At 42.3% G+C, this 25,699-nt stretch overlaps 1 protein-coding gene and 1 long non-coding RNA gene across 2 annotated transcripts; one reads left to right on the forward strand and one right to left on the reverse strand.

Moving 5' to 3' along the window:
* Window positions 1-9,049: 9,049 nt before the first annotated feature.
* Window positions 9,050-9,559, forward strand: LOC125534583. The gene is made up of 2 exons (XR_007294515.1): window positions 9,050-9,132; window positions 9,215-9,559. It is a non-coding gene; the product is annotated as an uncharacterized LOC125534583 (long non-coding RNA).
* A 14,249-nt stretch (window positions 9,560-23,808) lies between these two features.
* On the reverse strand, window positions 23,809-25,424 carry LOC125540411. The gene has a single exon (XM_048704025.1). The coding sequence runs from the start codon at window positions 25,370-25,372 to the stop codon at window positions 24,038-24,040; it is 1,335 nt and encodes a 444-aa protein (XP_048559982.1). The 5' UTR covers window positions 25,373-25,424; the 3' UTR covers window positions 23,809-24,037.
* Between the last annotated feature and the right edge of the window lie 275 nt (window positions 25,425-25,699).

Here is a 25,699-nt window from a genome sequence, read left to right on the forward strand (position 1 = left end):
GTGGCCAAGTCGACAATGCCACATGAAAGTGCTGGTGGTATCAGCCTTCTTAAGGCGTTTAACATTCACGTTAAAGAAATCATTTCCGCATTCAAGGTTTAGAATGAAAAGGCCCCCAACAATGGGTGCAAATTCATAAAACATATCCTTACAATAAAGTGAACAACCATTGTTCTCAGACTTGTACGAATACCCATCGTGTACTAAAATTGATCCAGAGATAATGTTTCTACACAACAGTGGAAAAAAATAACAGTTACTTAGTTCCAAAATAAATCCTGAAGGGAGACGTAGAGGCATAATGCCAACGGCTTGAGCGGCGATCCCAGCGCCGTTTCCGACACGCATCATGACTTCATTCTTTGCCAGCTTGAGCACCTTTTGAAGCCCCTTTATCGAGTTGCAAATGTGAGCAACCAATCCAGTATCAAATACCCAAGACTTAGAGTTTTCGCTAGCAAGCAAAACGTCAATGACATTAACTTGTATAACAATTATACCTTTTTCGGTTTTCCCGGTCTTCTTATCTTCCAGAATCTTCTTGTAGTTTCTCTTCCAGTGTCTTGTGCCCTTGAAGTAGAAGCACTCAGTTTCATTCTTGGCTCCGCCCTTAGAGTTGCTTTGGGAGCCGGTCTTACCGGCGCCCTTGCCCTTCTTTGGCTTGCCTTTCTTTTTGAAACTGGCAGTTTTATTCACAAGCAACACTTGCTTGCGATTTTTCTGCAGTCCTCCTTCTGTAGTTTTCAGCATGGCGAGCACCTCTTCCGGTGTCTTCTCCATCCTTGTCATGTTGTAGTTCATGACAAAACCGTCGTAAGACAGGGGGAGTGAAGAAAGCAACATGTCCATCATATGGCCAGGTGGAAGTGGAAATTCCAGGGCTTTAAGCCTTTCAGAATAGCCTATCATTTTGACCACGTGTTCGCCAACTGAACTAGCCTCAACTATCTTGCATTCCATCAAAGCCTTCATGATATCAAATCGTTTAGACTTTGCAGTTTCCTTGTACAAAGCATCCAATTCCTGGATCATATCACGCGGTTTATGGAATTCAAAATGTTTTTGGAGCCCTGGAATCATGCAAGCTAGCATGAGGCACTGCACTAAGTTGTGAGCATCATCCTTACTGGCCCAGACATTTTGTTCATCTTCCGGGGCCTCTGCCGCCGGTTTAGCTGGAAGAGCAGTTTCAAGCACGTACAATTTCTTAGCAATCCTGAGGTCAATCCTCAGGTTATGGACCCAGTCCACATAGTTGTTTCCAGTCGTAGCTAACTTCTCTTTCTCTAACATCGAGCCTAAGTTGAACACAGTGTTGCGAGCCATTTGATCTACAACGTAAAACACAAGTTTCACTTAGACTTTGTTTATAATGAAATTTGCACTAGTGAATAAACAGTTTTATTCTAAAGTGTGCTCCCACTCAAAAAAATACCTCTCATAATTGATTGTGAGTGATTCAAGATCCGTATTTCCATTCGATGTCACTGACGGGTTCATCACTGATGGCATGAATTTCAATCGGTAGGCCAACTTGCCAATGACATCTCTATGTGATTCTTGTTCATCTTTCGATTGGCGTGTTCCGAGATCAGGACTCTCCTACCTGAACGTCAAAGACAACCAAGTGATCTTGCTGCGAGGTCTGACCTCACCCGCCTCATTCCTCTCAATTCATTCGTGCTCATGTGTACATGGCGCACCCCGAAAAGATACGAATTTCAGACGGTGCTACACTTGGGTGAACACTAACTAATTTGATATTTTAAGTGAGAGATCACCCTAATAAAAGCGACTACCGCGCAATCAAGAAGGGTGCATCATAAGGGATAAATATCTCAGGCAATTCATAATTAGCATGATAAGGTATAGCCCTTTCTGATGGAGAAGTCTTTCATTTCTTCGTCTTTGGCATTTGCGTCGGTGTTCACCTTCGCGAAGATAGCCACCACCTTGTCGATGCACGAGATAATATTGCTGTCTCTATAGCTAATAAAATAAGTGCATTACTTAAGGTTGACATGCAGGTCATTAAGGTGACAATCATATGGCTCCAGCTATCATGCCAAATCATGACACGCAGGTCATGTTAATTTACATCATATAGTCATCTCATACATAATCAAATTGAATATGAGCTTGCTATACCACATCACAGGCCATCCTGCAAAACCAAGTTAGGCGCCTCTAATCGGTTTATGCAAAAAATTATTTTACGTGGCTTCTAAGCCGCAGCTACCAACGTTTATCATCAAGTATGATTATTCAAGTCGCTAGATTAACTTTGCGGGGTGTATGAAGCAAGAGATAATAAAATCTCGAACCCCATACTAAACTTCTTCATACACATGACCCCCGTGCAGATCACATCTGCATTACCCTTTTGTCTGCGCAATTTCATCTTTCTCTCAACTATGGTGGAACCCAAAGAACTGATAGCACTTCGTTGATCAATCAGGATCGCGGATTGCCAGAACTTTGTGAAATTCCATCATGACATTTCAAGATCAAAAATACGCAAATTCTAGGGAAGCAACAAGAATATCGGGTAACAGATTTCATCTGCCACCCGCATAAGTAATTTTCAGCAATAGATCTCATCTACTCCAAAATTATACTATGCAATACCCATACATCTCCATGTATTCTAGATCGTAACCTGCATCTATGCATAGCATGGCTCTTGATGCCACTTTAGGGGAACGCGACAGAAAATAAAAAATTTCGGTATAGCGAGAACACCCAGGACCACTATGGAGACTGCATACAAGGTTTGATCTGATCCGTACCGACTCGAAGCGCAGCGCAAGAAGAGTCGGTGGAGATCGTCGGTGCATATCCCCGCAGCTAGGATTTACAACCTCCCAACCGCGAGGATGTACTCCCTCTCCGGACAGCCCTTCGGGAGGCGGTCGGACAGTCCCCCGGACGATGTCGTGGACAGCCCTTCAGGAGGACCCTCGAAACTCGGACAGTAGCTCGGATAACCCCTCAGGAGGACACTCGAACAGCCCCCCCCCCCGGTGAAAGATCGAAAATACAATCTCTCTATGGGGTTGCACACATACGGTGTCAGCTATTCGGCAGGGCTTCACCGTCCAGAACTAGTTCCTGCCGGAACCCAGACAGCCTTTCGGCTCTACGAAACTATTTTGCTGGGAGGGAGAGAGAAGCCAGACAAGTCATGGCATGTGTATGAGAGCAAGGGATGAATAAATGGTAGCCCTCACCTCCTCTATTTATAGGAAACCCAGGGGTAGGGTGGTTTTACAAGAAAACCCAAAACCCACATGACATGGAGTCCTTCCCCAAGGACCTAAAGAGTGAAACCAAGGGACAAGTGGGGCCCCATGGATGAGCTGCACCCATGAACATCCCACCCCTTGTGGGGCCCCCCAAAAAGAGGTTCCCACCCTTCCATGTCATCCCTAGATCTTTTGGAAAGATCCCCTTTAGATATTTTCCCAAAAAGCAACCAATCAGTGCTTTTCACTATTCACGACGACATTTTTCAGCGTCCGTTCAAACTGAAAATATTTATGTGAGCTTAGAACATTTCCAGTACCCACTAAAATAATTTTCAACGCGTTTCGGAACAATTCCGGTTTAGTGATTCTCATCTGCAAAAAGCATCTGAAGTGGTTCCGGCAGCTCCGGAGCATTTCTAGCTTTATCCTGGAAAATTCCAGAAAGTTTCCAGAATGACTCTAGCACCCTCCAAGAATTATCAGGCATGTGCTGAAACCAATTGACTTAATAGTATATCCCAAAACAACTTTTCGCACTACAAGAAATATGTCAACTTATGACCTTCTGTCAGTGACCCTAGAAGAAATGGTCGTAAATCTATGACCATTTGAGACCAATTGGTCGTAAGCTGTTCGAAGGGCTCCAAACCCTAAACTATAACGACCATTTTGGCCAGAAAGGTCGTAATTTTCTTACACGAAATGGTCATAAAGGAGACAGCTCTGATCAGCTGCCTTATTTCTAGCTGATAACGACCAATATAGATGGTCATAACCTTCTAAGTTGCGGTGGATTCCTATGACTAGGCGCCACCTCATCAGTTTTGCCTATGTGTCATGTCCATGTGTCAATTTTTGCCCTAGGTTGTGAAGCAACCTATATTTCTGTCAGTCCCAAAATTCCGAAAAAAATCTCATAAATTCTTTGGATCATATCTTTGTCAAATATGTCAAAAACCTTCCTCGCCTAGTTAAAATATAATTCAACAATATTCATTTTCCTATTCTGTTCAGAACAACACTTTGTGAAGGAAGTGCTATTTTTATATTCTTGATTGCCCTCAAAAATTTTGGGCACTCTTTCCTATCCAAATCATTGCCTCATGACAAAATTCAGCTCCATTTGCCTAGTAAATGTTCCTCAGCAAATTTCCAAAGTTTTTGTTCAGGTAGAAGCATTGTGAAGGAAGTACTAGCTATGCACATCCAAATGGCATGAAATTTATACAGTGCCTTCATATGCCCAAATTATCACCCTCCTCCAAATTGCAGATCAATCAAATCATCTATGTGAGCCCAGCTTCAATTTTTATTTTCTGTCCAGATTGGCACATTGCAAAGCAAGTGCTATCTATACCACTCCTATTACCCTCATACTTTTTGGTCAATCTTCCATACCCAAATAATTTCCACATGCCAATATTCAGCTCTATTTTCTAAGTAAATCTTCCTCGGCAAATTTCCAAAGTTTCTATTCACCTAGAAGCTTTGTGAAGGAAGTACAAGATAGGCATATCGTAATGAGTGGAATTTTTGCCACATATTCTATATGCCAATTTCATAGCTCTACACAAAAGTTTAGCTCTATCTAATAATACATGTGAGCTCACCATCCAATCTTTGTTTCTAGTAATATTTTCAATTTTTGAAGCAACTAAATTTTATATTGCTTTATAATTGCTGGAAATTTACCAGGACATTACCCTGACTATAGAAAACCCCTAAACCAAATTTCAGCATAATCCAATCATCTATGTAAGCCCAACTTCAATTTCTATTTTTTGTCCAAATTGGCACATTGCAAAGCAAGTGCTATCTAGACACCTCCTATTGTCCTCAAACTTTTTGTGCCATCTTAAATATACAAATCATTGCCACATTCCAATATTCAGCTCCATTTGCCTATTAAATCTTCCTCAGCAAATTTCTAAAGTTTCTATCCAGAGAGAAGCTTTGTGAAGGAAGTACAAACTACAATTATCCAAATGGTATAAACTTTTTACAATGCTTTACTATGCCCAAATTACCATACTCCACAAAATTTCAGCTCAATCCACTTATCCATTTGAGCCCAGCTTCAACATCCATATTTCTGCCGATGTGGTACTTTGCAAAGCAAGTGCCATCCAAACTCCTCCATTTGAGCTGAAAATTTGCCAAGACAGTCTCCCTAGTAGATGATCATCCTCAGCCAAAACTCAGGCCCATTGTCCTTGTGCATTTCCCGTACTGCTAATCAAACACTTGGCTGCTAATTCATCTTTGACCATAGTTCGGTCTCCTCGTGAGATTCTTCTGTTTTTATTTTCTTCCTAGCATCTACATGGGGAGTGCCCAACCCACTAGCTATTCCTAGGACGCCCAGAACGCAAGGCAACGCCACGGTCACGCGGTGACCACACGGCGGGCATGCGAGTTTACGCGCTCTGGAGTTGGGGCCCTCGGCGACCGTCCAAACCTCGACGTATCACCACCAAACCATGTATTTCTGATTAAATAGATACTTATGTAACTAGAAATGATTTTTGGAAAAAATAAAGAGCAAACTATAAGGAAGATGCAGTTCAAATTTGACCCGCTTCCTACTGAATCGACGGAAATTTGTCTTTTTCACTAGAGGAGGATAAAAAGCTTTGGACACCCAACCATTTTGTCAACTGTGCATTAAATATGGCCTAGTATTTTAGAAATTGATTTGGTACAAATTTGCAACAAATATATGGTAGGTCTTCACAAAAAGAACTCATTTTGGGCACTCGGAAAATGGAAAATGATTTTTTTGTCCAAAGAAAATGAAAACTTCCTTACGTGACATTGTTTGCCATTCCAATATGCACCCTTCTGCACAATATGCGATCATTTGAACAAACTATGCCATGAATGTGGCCATAAGATTGATCATTTGGCTTGAAAGCCATGCACCTCCACACATGATAACTCTTTTCTGAGAACACTTTTTTAAAACAATTGTCGTATTACAAGTTTATTATTTTTCCTAGTAACTTGGCCACATATAATGACACAACGCGAAGGTTTTCCAATTTTTTGATTTTTTTTTAATTTTTTATGCCCGTTTCAAAATGCGGTCAAAACGGCGGGCTTGACCGTTCATAGCTAGTGGTTGGATCTTGGAAAACTTTTGGTGTTTCTCCAATTAAATAGATACTTATGTACCTAGAAATGATTTTTGGAAAAAATAAAGATCAAACTATGAGGGAGCAGCAGTTCAAATTTTACCCGCTTCCAACTGAATCGGCGGAAATTTGTCTTTTTCACCATAGGTGTATAATAAATTTTGACAACCAGCCATTTTGTCAATTGTGCATTATATATGGCCTAGTATTTTATAAAAATGACCCGGTCCCATTTTGCAACAAATATATGGTAGGTCCTTCACAAAAAAACTCATTTTGGGCACTCAAAAAATGGAAATGAATTTTCATCCAAAGAACATTAAAACTTCCTTAGGCAACATTGTATGTCATTCCAATACGCACCCTTGTGCACAATATTAGATCATTTAAACAAACTATGCCATGAATGTGGCCATAAGATTGAGCATTTGGGTTGAAAGCCATAAATCTTCACCCATGACAGCTCATTTCTAAGAACACTTTTCTAAAATAATTGTCATATTACAAGTTTATTATTATTTCCGGTAACTTGGTCACATATAATGACACAATGCGAAGGTTTTCCATTTTTTTGATTTTTATTTTATTTTTTATGCATGTTTCAAACTGCGGTCAAAACGGCGGGAATGACCGTTCCTAGCTAGTGGTTAAATCTTGGAATTTTTTGTTGTTTCTCTGATTAAATAGATACTTAAGTACCTAAAAATGATTTTTGCAAAAAAAAATACCAAACTATGAGGCAGCTGCAGTTCAAATTTTACCCAGTTCCAGCTGAATCGGCAGAAATTTGTCTTTTTCACGAGAGGTGGATCAAAACTTTGGACACCCAACCATTTGGTCAATTGTACATTAAATATGCCCTAGTATTTTAGAAAATTGATATCATACAATTTTGCAACAAATATATGCTAGGTCCTTCACACAAAAAAACTCATTTTGGGCACTCGAAAAATGGAAAATGAATTTTCCGTCCAAAGAAAATGAAAACTTCCTTAGGCACATTGTTCGCCATTCCAATACGCACCCTTGTGCACAATATTAGATCATTTGAACAAACTATGCCATGAATGTGGCCATAAGATTGAGCATTTGGGTTGAAAGCCATGAATCTTCACACATGATAGCTCATTCCTAAGAACACTTTTCTAAATTAATTGTCATATTACAAGTTTATTATTTTTCCCGGTAACTTGGTCACATATAATGACACAATGCGAAGATTTTCCAATTTTTTGATTTTTTTTGAATTTTTTATGCACGTTTCAAACTGCGGGCAAAACGGCGGGAATGGCCGTTCCTAGCTAGTGGTTAAATCTTGGAGTTTTTTTGGTGTTTCTCTGATTAAATAGATACTTAAGTACCTAAAAATGATTTTTGGAAAAAAATAAAGAGCAAACTATGAGGCAGCTGCAGTTCAAATTTTACCCGCTTCCAGCTGAATCGGCAGAAATTTGTCTTTTTCACGAGAGGTGGATCGAAACTTTTGACACCCAACCATTTGGTCAATTGTGCATTATGTATGGCCTATTATTTTATAAAAATGATTTGGTCCAATATTGAAACAAATATATGGTAGGTCCTTCACAAAAAAACTCATTTTGGGCACTCGAAAAATGAAAAATGAATTTTTAGTCAACCACGACCAATTTTTTAGTCAACTACGACCTATTTAGAAGGTCATAACATCGTTCGCGTGTACTGTATTTAGAAGGTCATAACATCGTTCGCGTCACCCCAAGCCCACCTAAGCCGAAACCCTCATCCCCATCGCTCAAACTCTAACTCCTATCCCCTCTCATCCTCTCCTATCCTGATTCAGATCGTCCCTCCCTTTCGCCGCCGCCACCTCCCCCAGCCCCAACCCAGCGACCCCGGCCCCGAACTCTGCAACCTCCACCATGTCCATGGCGACCACGGCCCTCCAGCTCGCGCCGCTGCCACCGCATCCCTGGCTCCTCACCCGAGCTCCAGCAAGCCCGCCCTCCCCGCGCCCCTCGGCAGCGGTCGCCGCGCCGTGCGGCTCGCGAGGTCCGCCGGCGACGAGCTCGCGGACCAGATGGTCTACAACAGCGTGTACAGGCCATGGTTCGTGGATGACGCGGATGTGCGCGAGGTGCTGTTGTACCGGGCCGGGCTGGTCACGGCCGCCGCATCCGTCCTGGTGGCCACCTCGGGGGCGTTCCTGCCCGAGGGGAACGCGGTCGGCGACGCCGTCCGGCAGGGCGTCGACCTCTTCTACGCCGCCGGGGCCGGGGGGCTCACTCCCCCCTCCGCGCCCAGTTCACCGTCCCGGATCTCCGTCCCGGCACACTCGACTCCGTGCTTGCGCTCAGCAATGACCTCGCCAAGGTACTTCCTTGCCTTCCATCCCGATCTTGTCTCCCACCCCTCTTCTTGCCCCTGGCCTGATCCGGCCTCTGGCTGCAGTCCAACATCTTCATCGAGGGTGTCTCCCACAAGATCCGCCGGCAAATCGAGGACCTGGAGCGCGCTAGAGGGGTCGAGCCCGGCACCCTCACCGTCGACGGCGTCCCCGTCGACAGCTACCTCACCAGGTCCGTCTCTGCCTTTGCCCTATGCCGCTGCTTACATTCTTTATTCCTCACACCCTCCACTGCTTGCGTACCCTGGCTGTGCCGAATGGATGCAGGTTCATGTGGGACAATTGCAAGTACCCCGTCAACGCCTCGCTCAAGGAGACCATCGCCACCATCCAGTCCCAGGTCGCCAAGATCGAGGATGACATGAAGGTAACTAACTCTGCTTCTCTCTCTCTCTCTCTTCATTACTCCAGTTCCTTTCCACACTGACCAAATCACGCATGGATGACAGTAAAATTTTGGAAGATTGGCAGCAACTTAACACTACATTTGCTAGGCTAGCTGGGTACTGTATTTTGGACAGTGTTGTTTAACACTTTAACAGTTACATTCGGTCCTCGGCGCTGAATTGGTAGATTTTGGATGTAGCTTACTTCCTATTTGTCTTGGTCTGTTTGGTTCCGACTAGCTACCTATTGCGCAGCTAGTTTCATGAGTATTTAGTCTTCTGTCCCCTTTTCCGGTACTAATTTGCCACATAATGTTCATGATGCATCATATCTCCTGTCGAAGTACTTTGCTGTGATGCTTTGTTTTGGGGTCAGTCAGTAGTACTCTGAACAAGAGCATAAACATATATGATTGTGTTATATAGTTTTTGCACGGTGTTGGATATACCTCTCTTTTTATGTTTCATCATTACCAATATGTCGATTGCTTGCTTGTTGTGTTCCGTAGGATCTGTATAAATTGTTAAACATTGATATTTTTATACATATTATTCAAAAGTTCTAACTGCTGTGATTGGGTGTTGGTAGTATGTTGTTCGATTATCAAACCTTTGAAGTTAATTTTGATCATATGCGCATCTGTGTGATATATCTAGGTTCAGCTTTGACGCTCCATCAGCAACTAGTTGCTCAATTAAGTATGTTTGTTACAGTTTGCTTGTCCTTGGGATCTATATGCATGCCATTTGTGTTCCAGACTTTCACATTCATTCATTCTCTGATTGTTCTAGGAGTCCTCATTCATTTGATGCGGTGCTCCATGGACGCAATGGCCGCTTCATCCCCTGCCCCGGCGCCATGGAGTGGCTAGAGCTGACAGTGGACAACGACGCCCAGCGACAAGGGACGGCCTGGCCTGCCACCCCGAAGCCCTAATAAGGCGGCTGAGGAAGCAGGAGGGGTACTCATACCGTCGCCCCTCATGTGGACGCGCCGGACCTCAAGGCCAGGCCAGGCCTACTGCTGCTGCTGGGTAGAGTCCGGCCACGCTGCTGCTAGGTATGATTCCCACCTCCTCCGAACCCCCTTGTACTGCAGGCCTTCATGTGCATGTGTGGAGTCCTGTTTGTTTCATATCCACTGCATGCCATCATATGCCATATCTTCCAAGTATATTAGCACAGGATCAGTGGTTTTTAGCAATTTTCTCATGCCCATGTGTGGGGTGGTAAACAGAGGAGGACGCACTAGTAACTGCACAACTCTGAAATGCTATTGATTACTCATTGTTACACCATGCATGCACCTACAACTACAGGGATTTGTACTGGTTACTGAATGATGTGCATTTTTCTTCAGTTTGATTGAAAAAGTGTCCCCCTTTTGTGCATGCATACATCTGCCCACTAAGCCACCAAACATGTTGTAAGGTTTAATCTGTCAATGGTGTGACTCTGTGTTTACATTGTATCCTGGTAGAATTATTATGTTTGGCTCTCTACTCTAGTAGTGCTGTCTGTAGAGGCCACCGTGATTTTGTTATACACATGATGATGCAAGTATGGACTGCTATTTGTTTCATATGTAGTTATGTACTGCCATCATATAAATGCCTGCCATGTTCTTCATCTCCCCTCCCTCTGATTCCTCCTGCCTGCGTTTTGTTTTGTGTCTCAGATCTGTAGAAGCTGCCGCCGTCGCTGCCGCTGCCGCTGTTGCAGGTGGAACAGGAAGAAGCCCTCATGGCTGCTGCACATCCGAAGTGGTGAGCGCCACCCCATTTTTTTGGTACTGTGAAGTGTTAGTTGGTACTGTGAAGTGTTTGTTGATGGTTGATTAGTCTGTTAATCCAAGTATTCTTACATACTGTGAATATATACTGCAATCCTATTTTTTGTGTGAAAAATGTACTAGTTATCTGCAATACAAGCTAGACATGAACCAGCTCTTGCTACTAAAGGAACATAGTATAAATTTAGACCTTATGTGTGATGCTATAAATTCAGACATATACTATTGTTCATTTCCCTTTGTGATCTGAGAAGCTGATGCCATATTTAAGGTTTTGGAGATGTACTACTTTTATTTACTTATGTGATCAGCACCCCAATCCCAGGGTCCTTTATTTGGAGCAGCAAATCAAAGCTTGTTTGCTGAAGTTTGTTTTATACACTTACTTTTGTAACATCAACAAATAAAATCAGTTGTTTGCATCAGATTGGATCATTCTCACTTATTAGTTGAGTTCTAAGTATGTAGTATCTTCAGTTCTCTTGTTATATTATAGTCAGAATTATACAGTGTGACTGAATCATGTGTTATTTAGTTGGCTGAGTAGTATCTTTAGTTTTCTGATGATTGTTCAACTCTCAATTCTGAATAAATTAGTAGCTGACCCTATTAGTTCTTTCTTTCTTCAGGGCTGCGACTTGATGGGCATGCTGCTGTTTTGCTCTGCTTGATAATTCCAATCAGATCATTGTCAACACTATCATCATCAAGTCTTGATTCCCTTTATTCTCTCCTGCTTTGTGATGTTAGTCCGTGTGGGCTTACTAGTATTGTTAGATGCTGTCAGTTCAATGGATGGTCGTGGTAGTAGAATAGTACAGTACTTTTCTTCAGGTGAATGTGTTACATTGTCGTTCATTGCATGACATGCACTTGTACCAATATACCATGCTGGTACCTGTAGGTTAGTATTGTTGGTGCCTAACATGAGCTTGAATGTCGTAGTGGAAGTGTAGAACAACAATTTAATGTGTTGCTATCAAGTTGTTGGAATTTTTGCTATGCCTTGCTTAGTGTTTAATGAACTGAAGCATTTGGGCATCTACGTATAATTGTCTCGATATTTTTTATTGGCAATAATTTAACTCCCAATGTATCTCACTAATAGTTTATGTACATCAGGATCTAATGTTTTTAAGGATGCTGGTGCTGTGACAGAAGATCAAGGAAGCCTCGAGATGCGGACCACAGTTTTAGTTGATGTTGCTAGTTTGCCGCCATGTTTTGAATATTTGATGTTGTTGATGTTGCTAGTTTGCAACCGTGTATATGATGTTGGACATGCAAACATGTATGTGATGTTGTGAATATTTGAGAAAATGATTTTGTATTTAATAATTTAATCGAGAATTATTTATTGTCTTCTGTTGATATGTGTAAAATTGAAATCTGTGAATGAAAAAGACCGAACATGTTGTATTGGACCAAGTAATATTTCGGGTCTAAAAAGGCTATGGCCCAAACAATAGTGGATTGGAATGTTGTGCATTTATGAAAAACAAGAACAAAAGGCTTAATGAAATGGAATGCAAAATGGCCTAGGCCCAGAAAATAAAAAGGCTGAATTGTAGGGCTTGGCCCATATAGCTGACCAAAATTAATAAGAAAAAATATATAAAAAGGCTAAATTGTTGGGCTCGGCCCATCTAAAACACCAAATTGGACCGGGCCGATTCTAATTTACGACCTTTTCAATTGGTCGCAATTTTGCCACGTCAGCTTCCCATGTCGGATCCGACGTGACCTGGCCAGACAGCTAGTGACCAAAGCAAAAGGTCATTGAACCCATGACCTTTTGTTTTGGTCATAAACGTCCACGACCTTCTCACAGAGAAGGTCGTAAATTTTAGTTTACGACAGCCAGCTTTTAACCATCTGTTTTAGGTCACAAGTGGAAAACAATGACCATTCAGTGACCAATAGTGATAGTCGCAAGTTGACATATTTTTGTAGTGTTGGTTTCACCGAAACTCATCCGATGACCTCTCTCTGCGGAACTTTTTCGCTGTCCGAAACCTTTCTGGTGTCCGAAATTTTTTCGGTGATTTTCTCTCAGACTCCCTGTCTAGTATTCAGCAGATGGATGACCCTTAAGCGTGTGACCCTATAGGTTCGGTGAAGTATAGACATGACCCGGAACCCCTTCCGATCAATGATCAACATCGGAGCCGTGGACACCCATATTGATCCCTATACCCACACGAATAAATATTCGAGTGAACCTCCAGTTGCAGTGAGCTATTCCTATTACTTCGTGATATGTCACAAACACCCGAGGTGAGATTTATTGCATCCCCATGGACAAACAATTTGTCCACCATGCAAGTTACCTCGCTACCGGTTTTGTTCTGTTTTCTCGTTTCCGTGTTCCGGCATCCCGGTGATCAAATCACAAGGTGTCTGGCCAGACAATTATGGACACTATAACACCGAGAGGGACCAAGAATATTTCTCCATCGTCGGACGAGAAAATCCCAATCTTGAGCTATCTTGTAACTTGCCATACTTTTCCATGAACCCGTAAGCCGCAGTAATAGCTACCGAGTATACGGATGACGTTTAACAAACACCAAAGTTCATGAAGCAAGCACAAAGGAACTCGATACTCTCATGGTCTAAGGAATTATGCAAACATTAACTATCTCTGATATTAACCATAAACTTGTGACGAAGTGAATCTCATATCTTAACATCAATTTGGGTCAATTCAACACAAGTGTTCTACCAACATCGTGCCCTCAAAATTGCCAGCATAGACATGCCCATGATCAGGAAAACAGGATCATCATGCAATACATGAGCCAGTCTTAGAGGCAAGACTAGGAATACATTTTTACCGTTTAGTACAACACACATGCATATGAGTTTCCCTCTGAGCCTCGTGGATATTGCAGACTCGAGAATCATTGCAGTTATAGCATGGAAGCTAAACATTCATTACAAACTTTGGAGATACAAAATAACTGTTATTACTGCCTCTAGGGCATATCTCTTACACCTCAGTCTAGTGGTCAATTTGAACTTAGCAATAGAGATATAAAATTAATTTTGCAAAAGACTGTCAATAGGTCCAGGGAGAATTGGTCTAAGAAATTAGATGATGTACTTTGGGCTTATAGAACAGCATATAAAAATCCTATGGGTATGTCTCCTTATAAAATGGTTTATGAAAAAGCTTGTCATTTGCCTCTTGAGTTATAACATAAAGCTTATTGGGCAATTAAAGAACTCAACTATGATTTCAAACTTGCTAGTGAAAAGAGGCTATTTGACATTAGCTCATTAGATGAATGGAGAACCCAAGCTTATGAAAATGCCAAGTTATTTAAAGAAAAAGTTAAAAGATGGCATGATAAAAGAATCCAAAAGCGTGAGTTCAAAGTTGTAGAATATGTTCTTTTGTACATCTCTCGTTTCAGATTCTTTGCAGGAAAACTTCTCTCCAAATGGGAAGGACCCTATGTTATCGAGGAGGTTTATCGATCTGGAGCTATCAAAATAAACAATGCCGAAGGTACTAACCCGAAGGTTGTTAATGGGCAACGAATAAAGCATTATATCTCAGGTATGGCCATTAATGTTGAAAGCAATATTATCCAAACTATGACACCGGAAGAACATATAAAAGAAACCTTCTGGAACACTCCAGAATCATGAAAAAGAGGAGGTACATGATACGGTAAGTAAACGGACTCCAAAAAATCTGCAAAAATATTTTTTGTCCATTTTGGAATATAACAAAAATTAGGAAAATAAGAAACTACCAGGAAGGTGAACCTGGTGGGCACAAGACACCAGGGCACGCCTGGCTTGCCAGGGCTCGCCCAGGTGGGTTGTGCCCACCTCGGGTACCTTTCGGACTCCGTTTGCTTGTTTCCCAAGATAAAAAATCTTTATATACGCCCCGAACCTATTGACCTCCGTATCGCAGAGAAATCTTCTGTTTTCTTTTCTTGTTGTTTTCCTGACAGATCCGAAAATATGTCATCCCAAGACTCGGAGGGTGAGAGCTATGTTGTTGATTATATCACAAACCCCAAGTCTTATGGGGATGTGGAGCAGTATAGCTGGACTTCGGATGAAGAGGGATACTATGATCGTAAAGGGAAGGATGAGACAAGCTCGGATGAGGAGGATGTCCCATTGCCTTAACCTGGGGACATGCACATGGAATTCCAGGAGTCAAGCCTCCCCAACAAGGCAAAGAAGCCTAAGATTCAGTTTATACCCTTTCGTCTTTTGTAGGAAAACAAGCAAGATTTATGCAAAAAGGTATTGGAGCTTGAGCAGGAGATCGGTGAACTAAAGGAGGAAAATTCCATCCTCAAGCGTAAGCTAAGGAAGAAGGACAAGATCGTTACTACTTCATCACCACCACCTCCTTCCTCATCACCAAAAGAAAATTGAGTATCGGGTATGGGCACTCCCCTTGGCTTGAGCCAAGCTTGGGGGAGGTGCCCCGGTATCGTATCACCTCCACTATCCTTTGCCTTTACTTATCTTAGTTCGATCCATAGTTATCTTTTGCTTTAGATGAATAAAAGTTTAGTTCTTAGTGATCTATCTTTGTAATCATGTACGAGATATACAATAAAGTTTAGTTTGAGTTTTGCTTTCTTTACTTTCATGTTCAAATAAAAAGAAAGGAAATAAATGAAAAAGATCATATGCTAATCCTATGGTAAGTAATGACATCACATAAATAAAAAGTGTAAGTAGAAAATTTTATTGGAGATTGACAAACATAGCATTTCTCAATGATGCAATTCATGAAAGAATTAATAAGGGAAGAGAAGATTCACATGCAAATACACCATCTCGGAAATCTTTTGTGATTGTGAGCCCCCATCAAATTATTATATGCCAAGATTGTTGACGTTGGACAAGGAAGACAACACAATGATTTATGTTTGTTCATATTCACATAGAAGTTGTTTTGTTGTAGATCCTTTAACATGTGGTGTTTGCCCACCATCTTTGCTAGCCAAAAATTCCGCACCAAGTACAGATACTACTTGTGCATCCAAAAACCCTTAAACCCAAATCTTATTTTCAAGAGTCCACCATACCTACCTAGGGATTGAGTAAGATCCTTCAAGTAAGTTGTCATCGGTGCAAAAAGGCAATAAAAATTGCTTCTAAAGTGTGAGATCATTTCGTGTAAGAGAAAATTGAGCGTTGTATGAACTTGTGATGGCAAAGAATAAAAGCGACAGACTGCATAATAAAGGTTGCCATCATAAGGAGCAATATAATGTGACGTTCTTTTGCACTAAGGGGTTGAGCATACAAACAAAAAGCGCATGTCAACCTCTGATTCCCTCTGCAAAGGGCCTATCTTTTACTTTTATGTATTTACTTTCATGCAAGAGTCAAAGTTTTCTCTCTATTCCTTTTTATTTTTCTCTTTTGTCAAGCATCATGTGGTGAGGAAAGATCTAGGCAAATATACCCAGTTGGATATGAGTAGCATGATTTATTATTGTTGACATCACCCTCGAGGTGAGTATGTTGGGAGGCGAAATTATAAGCCCCTATCTTCCTATGTATCCGGTTGAAACGTTTTGGTCATGTGTATGCGGTGAGTGTTAGCAATCATAGAAGACTATATGATGGTTGAGTATGTGGACCTGCCTAAAGGCTCCGATACATGACCCTTCCTGAAAAGATGATGAATTGTAGTTGCAAAGTTGACTGAGAATATAGTTTGTTGGTTTCCAATAGAGTTTAGGCTTTATACTTCGATGTTGTGATGAATTGTTACTTATTCATGAGAATTCTATGATAAAAGTTCTATAATAAAAGTTTTATGTTTAAGGTTGTTGCTGTATAATAATTGATATGATATGCTTCTATGTACATATCTTGTTTTTATCGACACCTCTCTCTCTAAGCATGTGGACATGTTTTTTGATTTCAGTTTTCGCTTGAGGACAAGCGAGGTCTAAGCTTGGGGGAGTTGATACGTCCATTTTGCATCAAGTTTACCTACTGTTATTTATGATGTTTTTATCTATAATAATGCTTTTTGGAGTAATTCTAATGCCTTTTCTCTCATAATATGCAAGGTACATACAAAGAGGGAGAATTCCGGCAGGTGGAAATCTAGACCTGGAAAAGCTACGTCAGGCTACCTATTCTGCACAACTCCAAATGAGCTGAAACTTCATGAGGAATTTTTATGGAATAAACAAGAAATACTGGAGCAAATAACTACTGGAGGGGGGCTACCTGGTGAGCACAAGACACCAGGACGCGCCTGGCCCCCCAGGCGCGCCCTGGTGGGTTGTGCTCAGCCCAGCCCACCTCCGGTGCCCCTCTTCTGGTATATAATTCATTTTTACCTAGAAAAATATAAGGAGAGGACTTTCGGGACGAAGCGCCGCCTTATCGAGGCGGAACTTGGGCAGGAGCACTTTTGCCCTCTGGCGGAGCGATTCCGCTGGGGGAACTTCCCTCCCAGAGGGGGAACCATCGTCATCATCATCACCAACAACTCTCCCATCTTCGGGAGGGCAATCTCCATCAACACCTTCAACAACACCATCTCCTCTCAAACCCTAGTTCATCTCGTGTGTTCAATCTTTGTATCAAAACTATAGATTGGTACTTGTGGGTGACTAGTAGTGTTGGTTACATCTTGTAGTTTATTACTGTATGGTTTATTTGGTGAAAGATTATATGTTCAGATCAAATATGCTATTTAATACCCCTCTGATCTTGAGCATGATTATCATTTGTGAGTAGTTACTTTTGTTCTTGAGGTCATGGGAGAAATCTTGTTGCAAGTAATCATGTAAACTTGATATGTGTTCGATATTTTGATAGTATGTATGTTGTGATTCCCTTAGTGGTTTCATGTGAACGTCGACTACATGACACTTCACCATATTTGGGCCTGAGGGAATGCATTGTGTAGTAGTTATTAGATGATGGGTTGCGAGAGTGACAGAAGCTTAAACCTAGTTTATGCGCTATTCCGTGAGGGACCGATTGGATCCAAAAGTTTAATGCTATGGTTAGAATTTATTCTTAATACTTTTATCGTAGTTGTGGATGCTTGCGAGGGGGTTAATCATAAGTAGGAGGTTTGTTCAAGTAAGAACAGCACCTAAGCACCGATCCACCCACATATCAAATTATCAAAGTAGCGAACACAAATCGAATCAACATGATAAAAGTGACTAGATGAAATTCCCGTGTACCCTCAAGAATGCTTTGCTTATTATAAGGGACCATTTTGGCCTATCCTTTGCCTCAAAAGGATTGGGCTACCTTGCTGGACTTTTTTTTACTATTATCATTACTTGCTCGTTACAAATTATCTTGCTATCAAACTACTCTGTCACTTACAATTTTAGCACTTGCAGACATTACCTTGCTGAAAACCACTTGTCATTTCCTTCTGCTCCTCGTTGGATTCGACACTATTACTTATCGAAAAGGCTACAATTGATCCCATATACTTGTGGGTCATCAGGGGGCTTGTCACCTAGCAGTGCATCAAGAACATAATTCTTCTGTGCAGCAATGAGGATAATCCTCGGGTTACGGACCTAGTCCATGTAGTTGCTACCATCATCTTTCAACTTAGCTTTCTCTAGGAACGCATTAAAATTCAGGGGAACGGTATCACGGGCCATTGATCTACAACATAGATATGCAAATACTATCAGGACTAAGTTCATGATAAATTAAGTTTAATTAATCAAATTACTTAAGAACTCCCACTTAAATAGATACCCCTCAAGTCATCTAAGTGATATGTGATCCAAATCAACTAACCCATGTCTGATCATCACGTGAGATGGGGTAGTCATCATGGTGAACATCTCTATGTTGATCATATCTACTATATGATTCACGTTCGATCTTTCGATCTCCAGTGTTTCGAGGACATGTCTGTACATGCTAGGCTCGTCAAGTTTAACCCAAGTATTCCCTATGTGCAAAACTGTCTTGCACCCGTTGTATGTGAACGTAGAGTCTATCACACCCGATCATCACATGGTGTCTCAACATGACGAACTATAGCAACGATGCATACTCAAGGAGAACACTTTTACATTGAATTAAGTGAAGGGATCATCTTATAATGCTACCGCCGTACTAAGCAAAATAAGATGCATAAAAGATAAAAATCACATGCAATCAAAAATATGTGACATGATATGGCCATCATCATCTTGTGCTTTTGATCTCCATCTCCAAAGCATCGTCATGATCTCCATTGTCACCGGCTCGACACCTTGATCTCCATCGTTGCACCGTGGTCGTCTCGCCAACTATTGCTTCTACAACTATTGCTAACTCATAGCGATAAAGTAAAGCAATTACATGGCGTTTGCATTTCATACAATAAAGAGACAACCATAAGGCTCCTGCCAGTTGCCGATAACTTACAAAACATGATCATCTCATACAATAACGTATATCACATCATGTCTTGACCATATCACATCACAACATTCCCTACAAAAACAAGTTAGACGTCCTCTACTTTGTTGTTGCAAGTTTTACATGACTGCTACGGGCTTCTAGCAAGTACCGTTCTTACCCTACAGCAAAAACCACAACGGTGAATTATCAAGTTTGTTGTTTTAACCTTCTTCAAGGACCGGCCGTAGTCAAATTCGATTCAACTAAAGTGGGAGAAACAGACACCCGCCAGCCACATTTATGCAAAACTAGTTGCATGCCTATCGGTGGAACCGGTCTCATGTACGTGGACATGTAAGGTTGGTCCAGGCCGCCACAATGCCGCCGAATCAAAATAAGACGTTGGTGGTAAGCAGTATGAACATCACCGCCCACAACTTCTTTGTGTTCTACTCGTGCATATCATCTACGCATAAACCTGTCTCATGATGCCACTCATGGGAATCGTTGCATGGAAAATAAATCTACGCACACGCAATGATCTATCCATGGAGATGCATAGAAACGAGGGGAAGAGTGTGTCTACGTACCCTCATAGACCGTAAGCGGAAGTGTTTAACAACGCGGTTGATGTAGTCGAACTTCTTCTAGCTCTGACCGATCAAGTACCGAACGTACGACACCTCCAAGTTCTGCACACGTTCAGCTCGCTGACATCCCTCACCTTCTTGATCCAGCAAGACGTCGAGGTAGTAGATGAGTTCCATCAGCACGACGGCGTGGTGACGGTGATGGTGAAGTGATCTCCACAAGGCTTTGCCTAAGCACTACGAAAATATGACCGGAGGTGTAAACGGTGGAGGGGGGCGCCACACACGGCTAGGAAATTGTCTGGTCTGTGCTAGGGGCGCCCCCTCCCCCACATATATATAGGTGGGAGGGAGAGGGGAGAGGCCAGGAGGCGCCCCAAGTAGGACTGAATCCTACTTGGGATCCTCCCAAGCCGCCTGCCCCCCTGCCACATATATCGGAGGGGGAAGGAAAGAGGGGGAAGGGGCAAGGAAGGGGGAATCATATTCCCTTTCTTTCCTTTCCTCCTTCCCCTTTCCTTCTCCACCTTGGCCGGCCCATATGGAGGGCGCACCAGCCCCTTGAGGCTGGTGCGTTTCCCCTCTTGGCCCATAAGGCCCATATCTTTTACCGGGGTGCCTGGAACCCCTTCCAGTGACTCGATATGTTTCCGGTACCCTCCGGAACACTCCCGGTGTCCGAATACCATCGTCCTATATATCAATCTTTACCTCTCGACCATTTAGAGACTCCTCGCCATGTCCATGATCTCATCCGGGACTCCGAACAACATTCGGTCACCAAATCACATAACTCATATAATATTATATTGTCATCGAACGTTAAGCGTGCGGACCCTACGGGTTCCAGAACTATGTAGACATGACCGAGACACCTCTCCGGTCAATAACCAATAGCAGAACTTGGATGCTCATATTTGTTCCTACATATTCTATGAAGATCTTTATCGGTCGAACCGTTATGAAAATATACGTAGTTCCCTTTGTCCATAGGTATGTTACTTGTCCGAGATTCAATCGTCGGTATCTTCATACCTAGTTCAATCTCATTACCGGAAAGTCTCTTTACTCTTTCTGTAATACATCACCTCGTGACTAACTCCTTAGTTGTTTGCTTGCAAGCTTATGATGTGTATTACCGAGAGGGCCCAGAGATACCTCTCCGATACTCGGAGTGACAAATCCTAATCTCGATCTATGCCAACTCAACAAACACCTTCAGAGATACATGTAGAGCATCTTTATAATCACCCAGTTACATGGTGACGTTTTATAGCACACAAGGCATTCCCCCAGTATCCGGGAGTTGCATAATCTCATAGTCGAAGGAATGTGTATTTGACATGAAGAAAGCAATAGCAATAAAACCAAATGATCATTATGCTAAGCTAACGGGTGGGTCTTGCCCATTACATCATTCTCCTAATGATGTGATCCCATTATCAAATGACAACACATGTCCATGGTTAGGAAACCATAACCATCTTTGATCAACGAGCTAGTAAGGTAGAGGCTCACTAGGGAGACGGTGTTTGTTTATGTATTCACACATGTATTTAGGTTTCCGATCAATAAAATTCTAGCATGCATAATAAACCTTTATCATGAATAAGGAAATATAAAATAACAACTTTATTATTGCCTCTGCAGCATATTTCCTTCGTCCCACACTTTACGTTTCTATGTATGCCTATGTGTTTGCTAATTAGTTAATCCTTTCCCACACTTTAGTTAATCCTTTCCCACACTTTACTTTTCTATGTATGCCTATGCGTTTGCTAATTAGTTAATCATTTCCCACACTTTAGTTAATCCTTTCCCACACTTTACTTTTCTATGTATGCCTATGTGTTTGCTAATTAGTTTGTTGTCGAGCTTACATTGCTTTGAGCTTGCTTGCCATATAGGTTGTGTTCATCTAGTTGCATATCTAGAGAACCTACTTTATCCGCAAATCCCTAAAGTTGGTAAATTTGTAGTCTCCTATTCACCGCTCCATCTAGTCGACCATATTGATCCTTTCACTTCTTCCTCTCCTGAGTTCTGATGGCCGGTTTGCGGGCCGCTGCAAATATGACGGACCTGTTGTGGCTCGAAAACGATCGGATACGTCGCAAATATATGGGCCGGTGGCGGGATAGCGCACCTGCTAGAGATGCTATGAGGCTGGATAGGGCAGTTAAGCTGTGCAACGACTATTTATCACATTAAGTGATTCTTTAGGGAAGTCTCACGTCAAGGAAACAGTGTCGGGCCGGCCCATCTTAGCACGCGGAGGTCAAAAAAATCAAGAATAAAAGGAGGGCACCTAGGGATTCCAAGGTTATGACCGGTGCGACTAACCAATCTCCCGCGAGGAGTTACTGGTTAGTAGTAGGATCACGACCTATTAGAGGCGATTGGAGCCGGTCTTCTCCGGTTTTTCTTTGTTTTCTCTTTTTTCTTCTCCAATTTTTTCATTCTCCAATTTGTTTATTTTTTTTGTTTTTTGTTTGTTTATTTTTTTATTATACATTTTTATATACATGATCAATATTTTTTAAAATACTTTTTCAACATTTTCATTTATTTATGTTTTTCATTCTATGATTTTTATATACATGATCAAGATTTTTTTCAAATACTTGTTTAACATTTTTATATACATGATCAAGATTTTTTTCAAATACTTGTTAACATTTTTATATACATGATCAACATTTTTTTAATACTTGTTCAACATTTTCATTTTTTTATGTTTTTCATTCTACACTTTTATATACATGATCAACATTTTTTCAAATACATGTTCAATATTTTTCAAATGCATGATCAACATTTTTTCAAATACTTGTTCAACATTTTCTTCAAATATTTGTTCAACATTTTTCAAATACATGTTCAACATTTTTTTAAATGTTTTTTGAAGAGTGTTTTTTGTTATATACATACTCAGAATATTTTAAAGCATAAACGAGAGTAAAAAATAAAAAGTAAAACAGAAAACGTAAAACAGAAAACGTAAAAAAAGGCAGGAAAAGGAGGTAGTGGCCTTCCGCGCTTGTGGGCCGGCTCAGCGAGTCCAATGCCAGGACTCACTGAAGGCAAGACATAGTCGCACCCGTTCATCTACAGACTGGTTTTTCTCAACAACAAAAATCTACAGACTGGAGCAACATGTTTCCAATATCAGGAGCTGGGATTTTACAACCGAAGAGATGTTCTCCGGTAATAACCAGGCTGAATCCACCCGACAAATCCAAAGCTTGACAAGGAACCACACCTCCGGAATCCAAGCTTGACAAAGGATTTTATGAGAGAACCCAACCTCATTGACACTCCAGATCCATGCTGCCTCCAAGGATTTACTGGCTCTAAGACATCATTTGCCCGGAACTAACTATCGCTAACTGAATTTAACACTAGAATTTCAGAGATTCGGAGCAAGTTTGGCTTGATTTGCTAGGTTTATATTGCCAAAGGGCACTAGAAGCTAGGGTTACAACCCAATCACACCATGATAGTCCAAAACGGAAGGAAATGGTGGTTTTATAGCCATTACACCCAGCGCCTAGGTGAAAAGCAGGCCAAAAGAAATAAAAACTTGAAGCTGCATTCCATTACCACTCTCATACTTCTACCTGAAGTGAAGAGAATGATTTTTTTTTATTTTCAATTGCAAGTGCTCAGTTTTAACTTAGTTACAACATTGTCGGTGACTTGAATATGAAGAGCTTGTACTTGACCAAACTGCTAGTATTTTTGTTCATTACCAAACTGTAGTTACTTGAAATCAACTCTGGAAACTGAACCAGTATTACTATATACTATATGATCTACTTATTTTTGTTTCTACCTATAAGATTGGTTCTTCAACTAGCACAACAGTTCAAAATAAACATCAAACAATAATTTGGTCAGCAGCAAATCTGAATACTAGATGGAATGATCCAGAATAACACCAGGGAGGTACAATTTATAGCATGTTTCATCATATAACAAGATCGATTATTTAAGCTGACATAACACTAGGTCAATACTACTTGCTGTAAACAGGGAGCAGCAACACCACACCGATAGCAAATTAAGTGCCAGAATGCAAGCATGCATACACTAGCTGCAGTTCAAAATGACTTGCTGAATCATTCAGAGCACTGCCTCGATCCTCAGTTGCTTCTTAAACATGTAGCGACGGGATTTGTGCTTGATCACACGGAGGCCGCGCATCACCCCTTTGCCTTTGCCGCCATTCTCGTTGCCAGAGACACTGCAGTTGCAACTCTCATTGCCGGAGCAATCGGTGCCACTACTGTGGTGGCCATTGTCTTTGCTGGCACCATTTCTGCCATTCTTGCCTTTGCTGTTGCTGAAGGCTAGCTCCATACCGGTGAAGAGGGCAAATTCCTTGACGGGACTCATCTCGTTCCATTCCTTGTCGAATTTCATGACATCCAAGAAGTCCACGATGATGAATCTGCCAGAACCAAGGCTGACAGCACAGGAATTGTGCAAGCTCTTTGGCTGCCACTCCTCTGGCAGGTCATCACGCTCCCAGATCCGCATCTTGTCTGGCGACAGCTCCTCCCCTCTGACGAGGCCTGAGAGGTCGGCAGCGCAAGGGCGGTTGTCTTGTGTGATGCCAAACCAGAGTCCAAGCTCGGGGACATAATCCGCCTTGCCATTGAAGGGCATGAGCCAGTCGCCAGCTTTGCTCCACTCACGAGTCGCGATGTGGAAGCAGTAGGTGCCGGCACCCTCGGCTCCACAGGTGGAGAAGCAGATGCTGTTGTCGACGAGGGCGTGACCGAAGACCATGCCGTGCTTGTGGTGGCTGATCCACGGCGGCAGAGGGAGGATGTCGCAGTGCCAGAACCTGCTAGATACGGCGGACTTGGGGAACCCCCTCCACACCAGGGCCTCGAACTGCGGCCGCACCTCTGCCTTGTCCGGATGGAGGAGGCCATCGATGATGTAGAGGTCGCCAGTGTCTTCGCCATCAGGAAGGTGCACGTCCGTTGGAGGGACGGAGATGACCATCGGCATCTCCTTGACTCCGTGGAGGCATGGCAGGGTATCCATGTAGCGGGAGCCATCGACGATGTTGAAGCGTAACATGCGGTTCCCGCGGTCGCCCAAGATGACCTTGCTCTCCGAGGCGGTGGGGAAGAAATGGACGAAGCGACGGGAGTGCAGGCAGGGGGAGATTTGCGGTGGCCCCATGACCAGGTCGGATTTTGGCATATCCATCTTGGGCGCCGCCGCCTCCGCCGTCGCCAGTTTAGTGTTGCAGATCCTTTTCCTGTTGGTGGCACGGGCCTTGTCGAGGGCCAGTGTGGGCAGCACCTTGCCATGCGCGGCCGCCTCTTCTGCCGTCGGGTGAAAAAATTTCATCTTGGAGAGGTTCAGGCGCCGCAGCGAATACGCGCGTTTGAGCCCGTCATACAGCCCCAAGTTCAGGATCTGCCGCATGCCTCCGCTCATCCCCGATCGACTCTCCAACGATCTCCTGGGAGGGTAAGAAGTAGTAGAATAAGGACAAGAGTTACAGCAAATCGAAGCAAGTTGACACAGATCTACAGGCGGCGGCGGCGGCGGGGGAGGGAGGGAACAGGAATGGGAGGTATGTCCAGGGCCTCATTCGGTTTGAAGGATAGGAAAATCACAGGAATAAGGATTCCAGAGAAAATTTTTCTATGTATGCATTCGGTTTGTAGGAAATGCATATAGGAATTTTGTAGGAATACTATTTATTTCCCGTGTTTTTGAGGAAACTACATATCCATATAAAACTTATTTTACACGTAGGAA

Source organism: Triticum urartu, chromosome 2, assembly GCF_003073215.2.
Source record: "Triticum urartu cultivar G1812 chromosome 2, Tu2.1, whole genome shotgun sequence".
NCBI classification, from domain to species: Eukaryota; Viridiplantae; Streptophyta; class Magnoliopsida; order Poales; family Poaceae; genus Triticum; species Triticum urartu.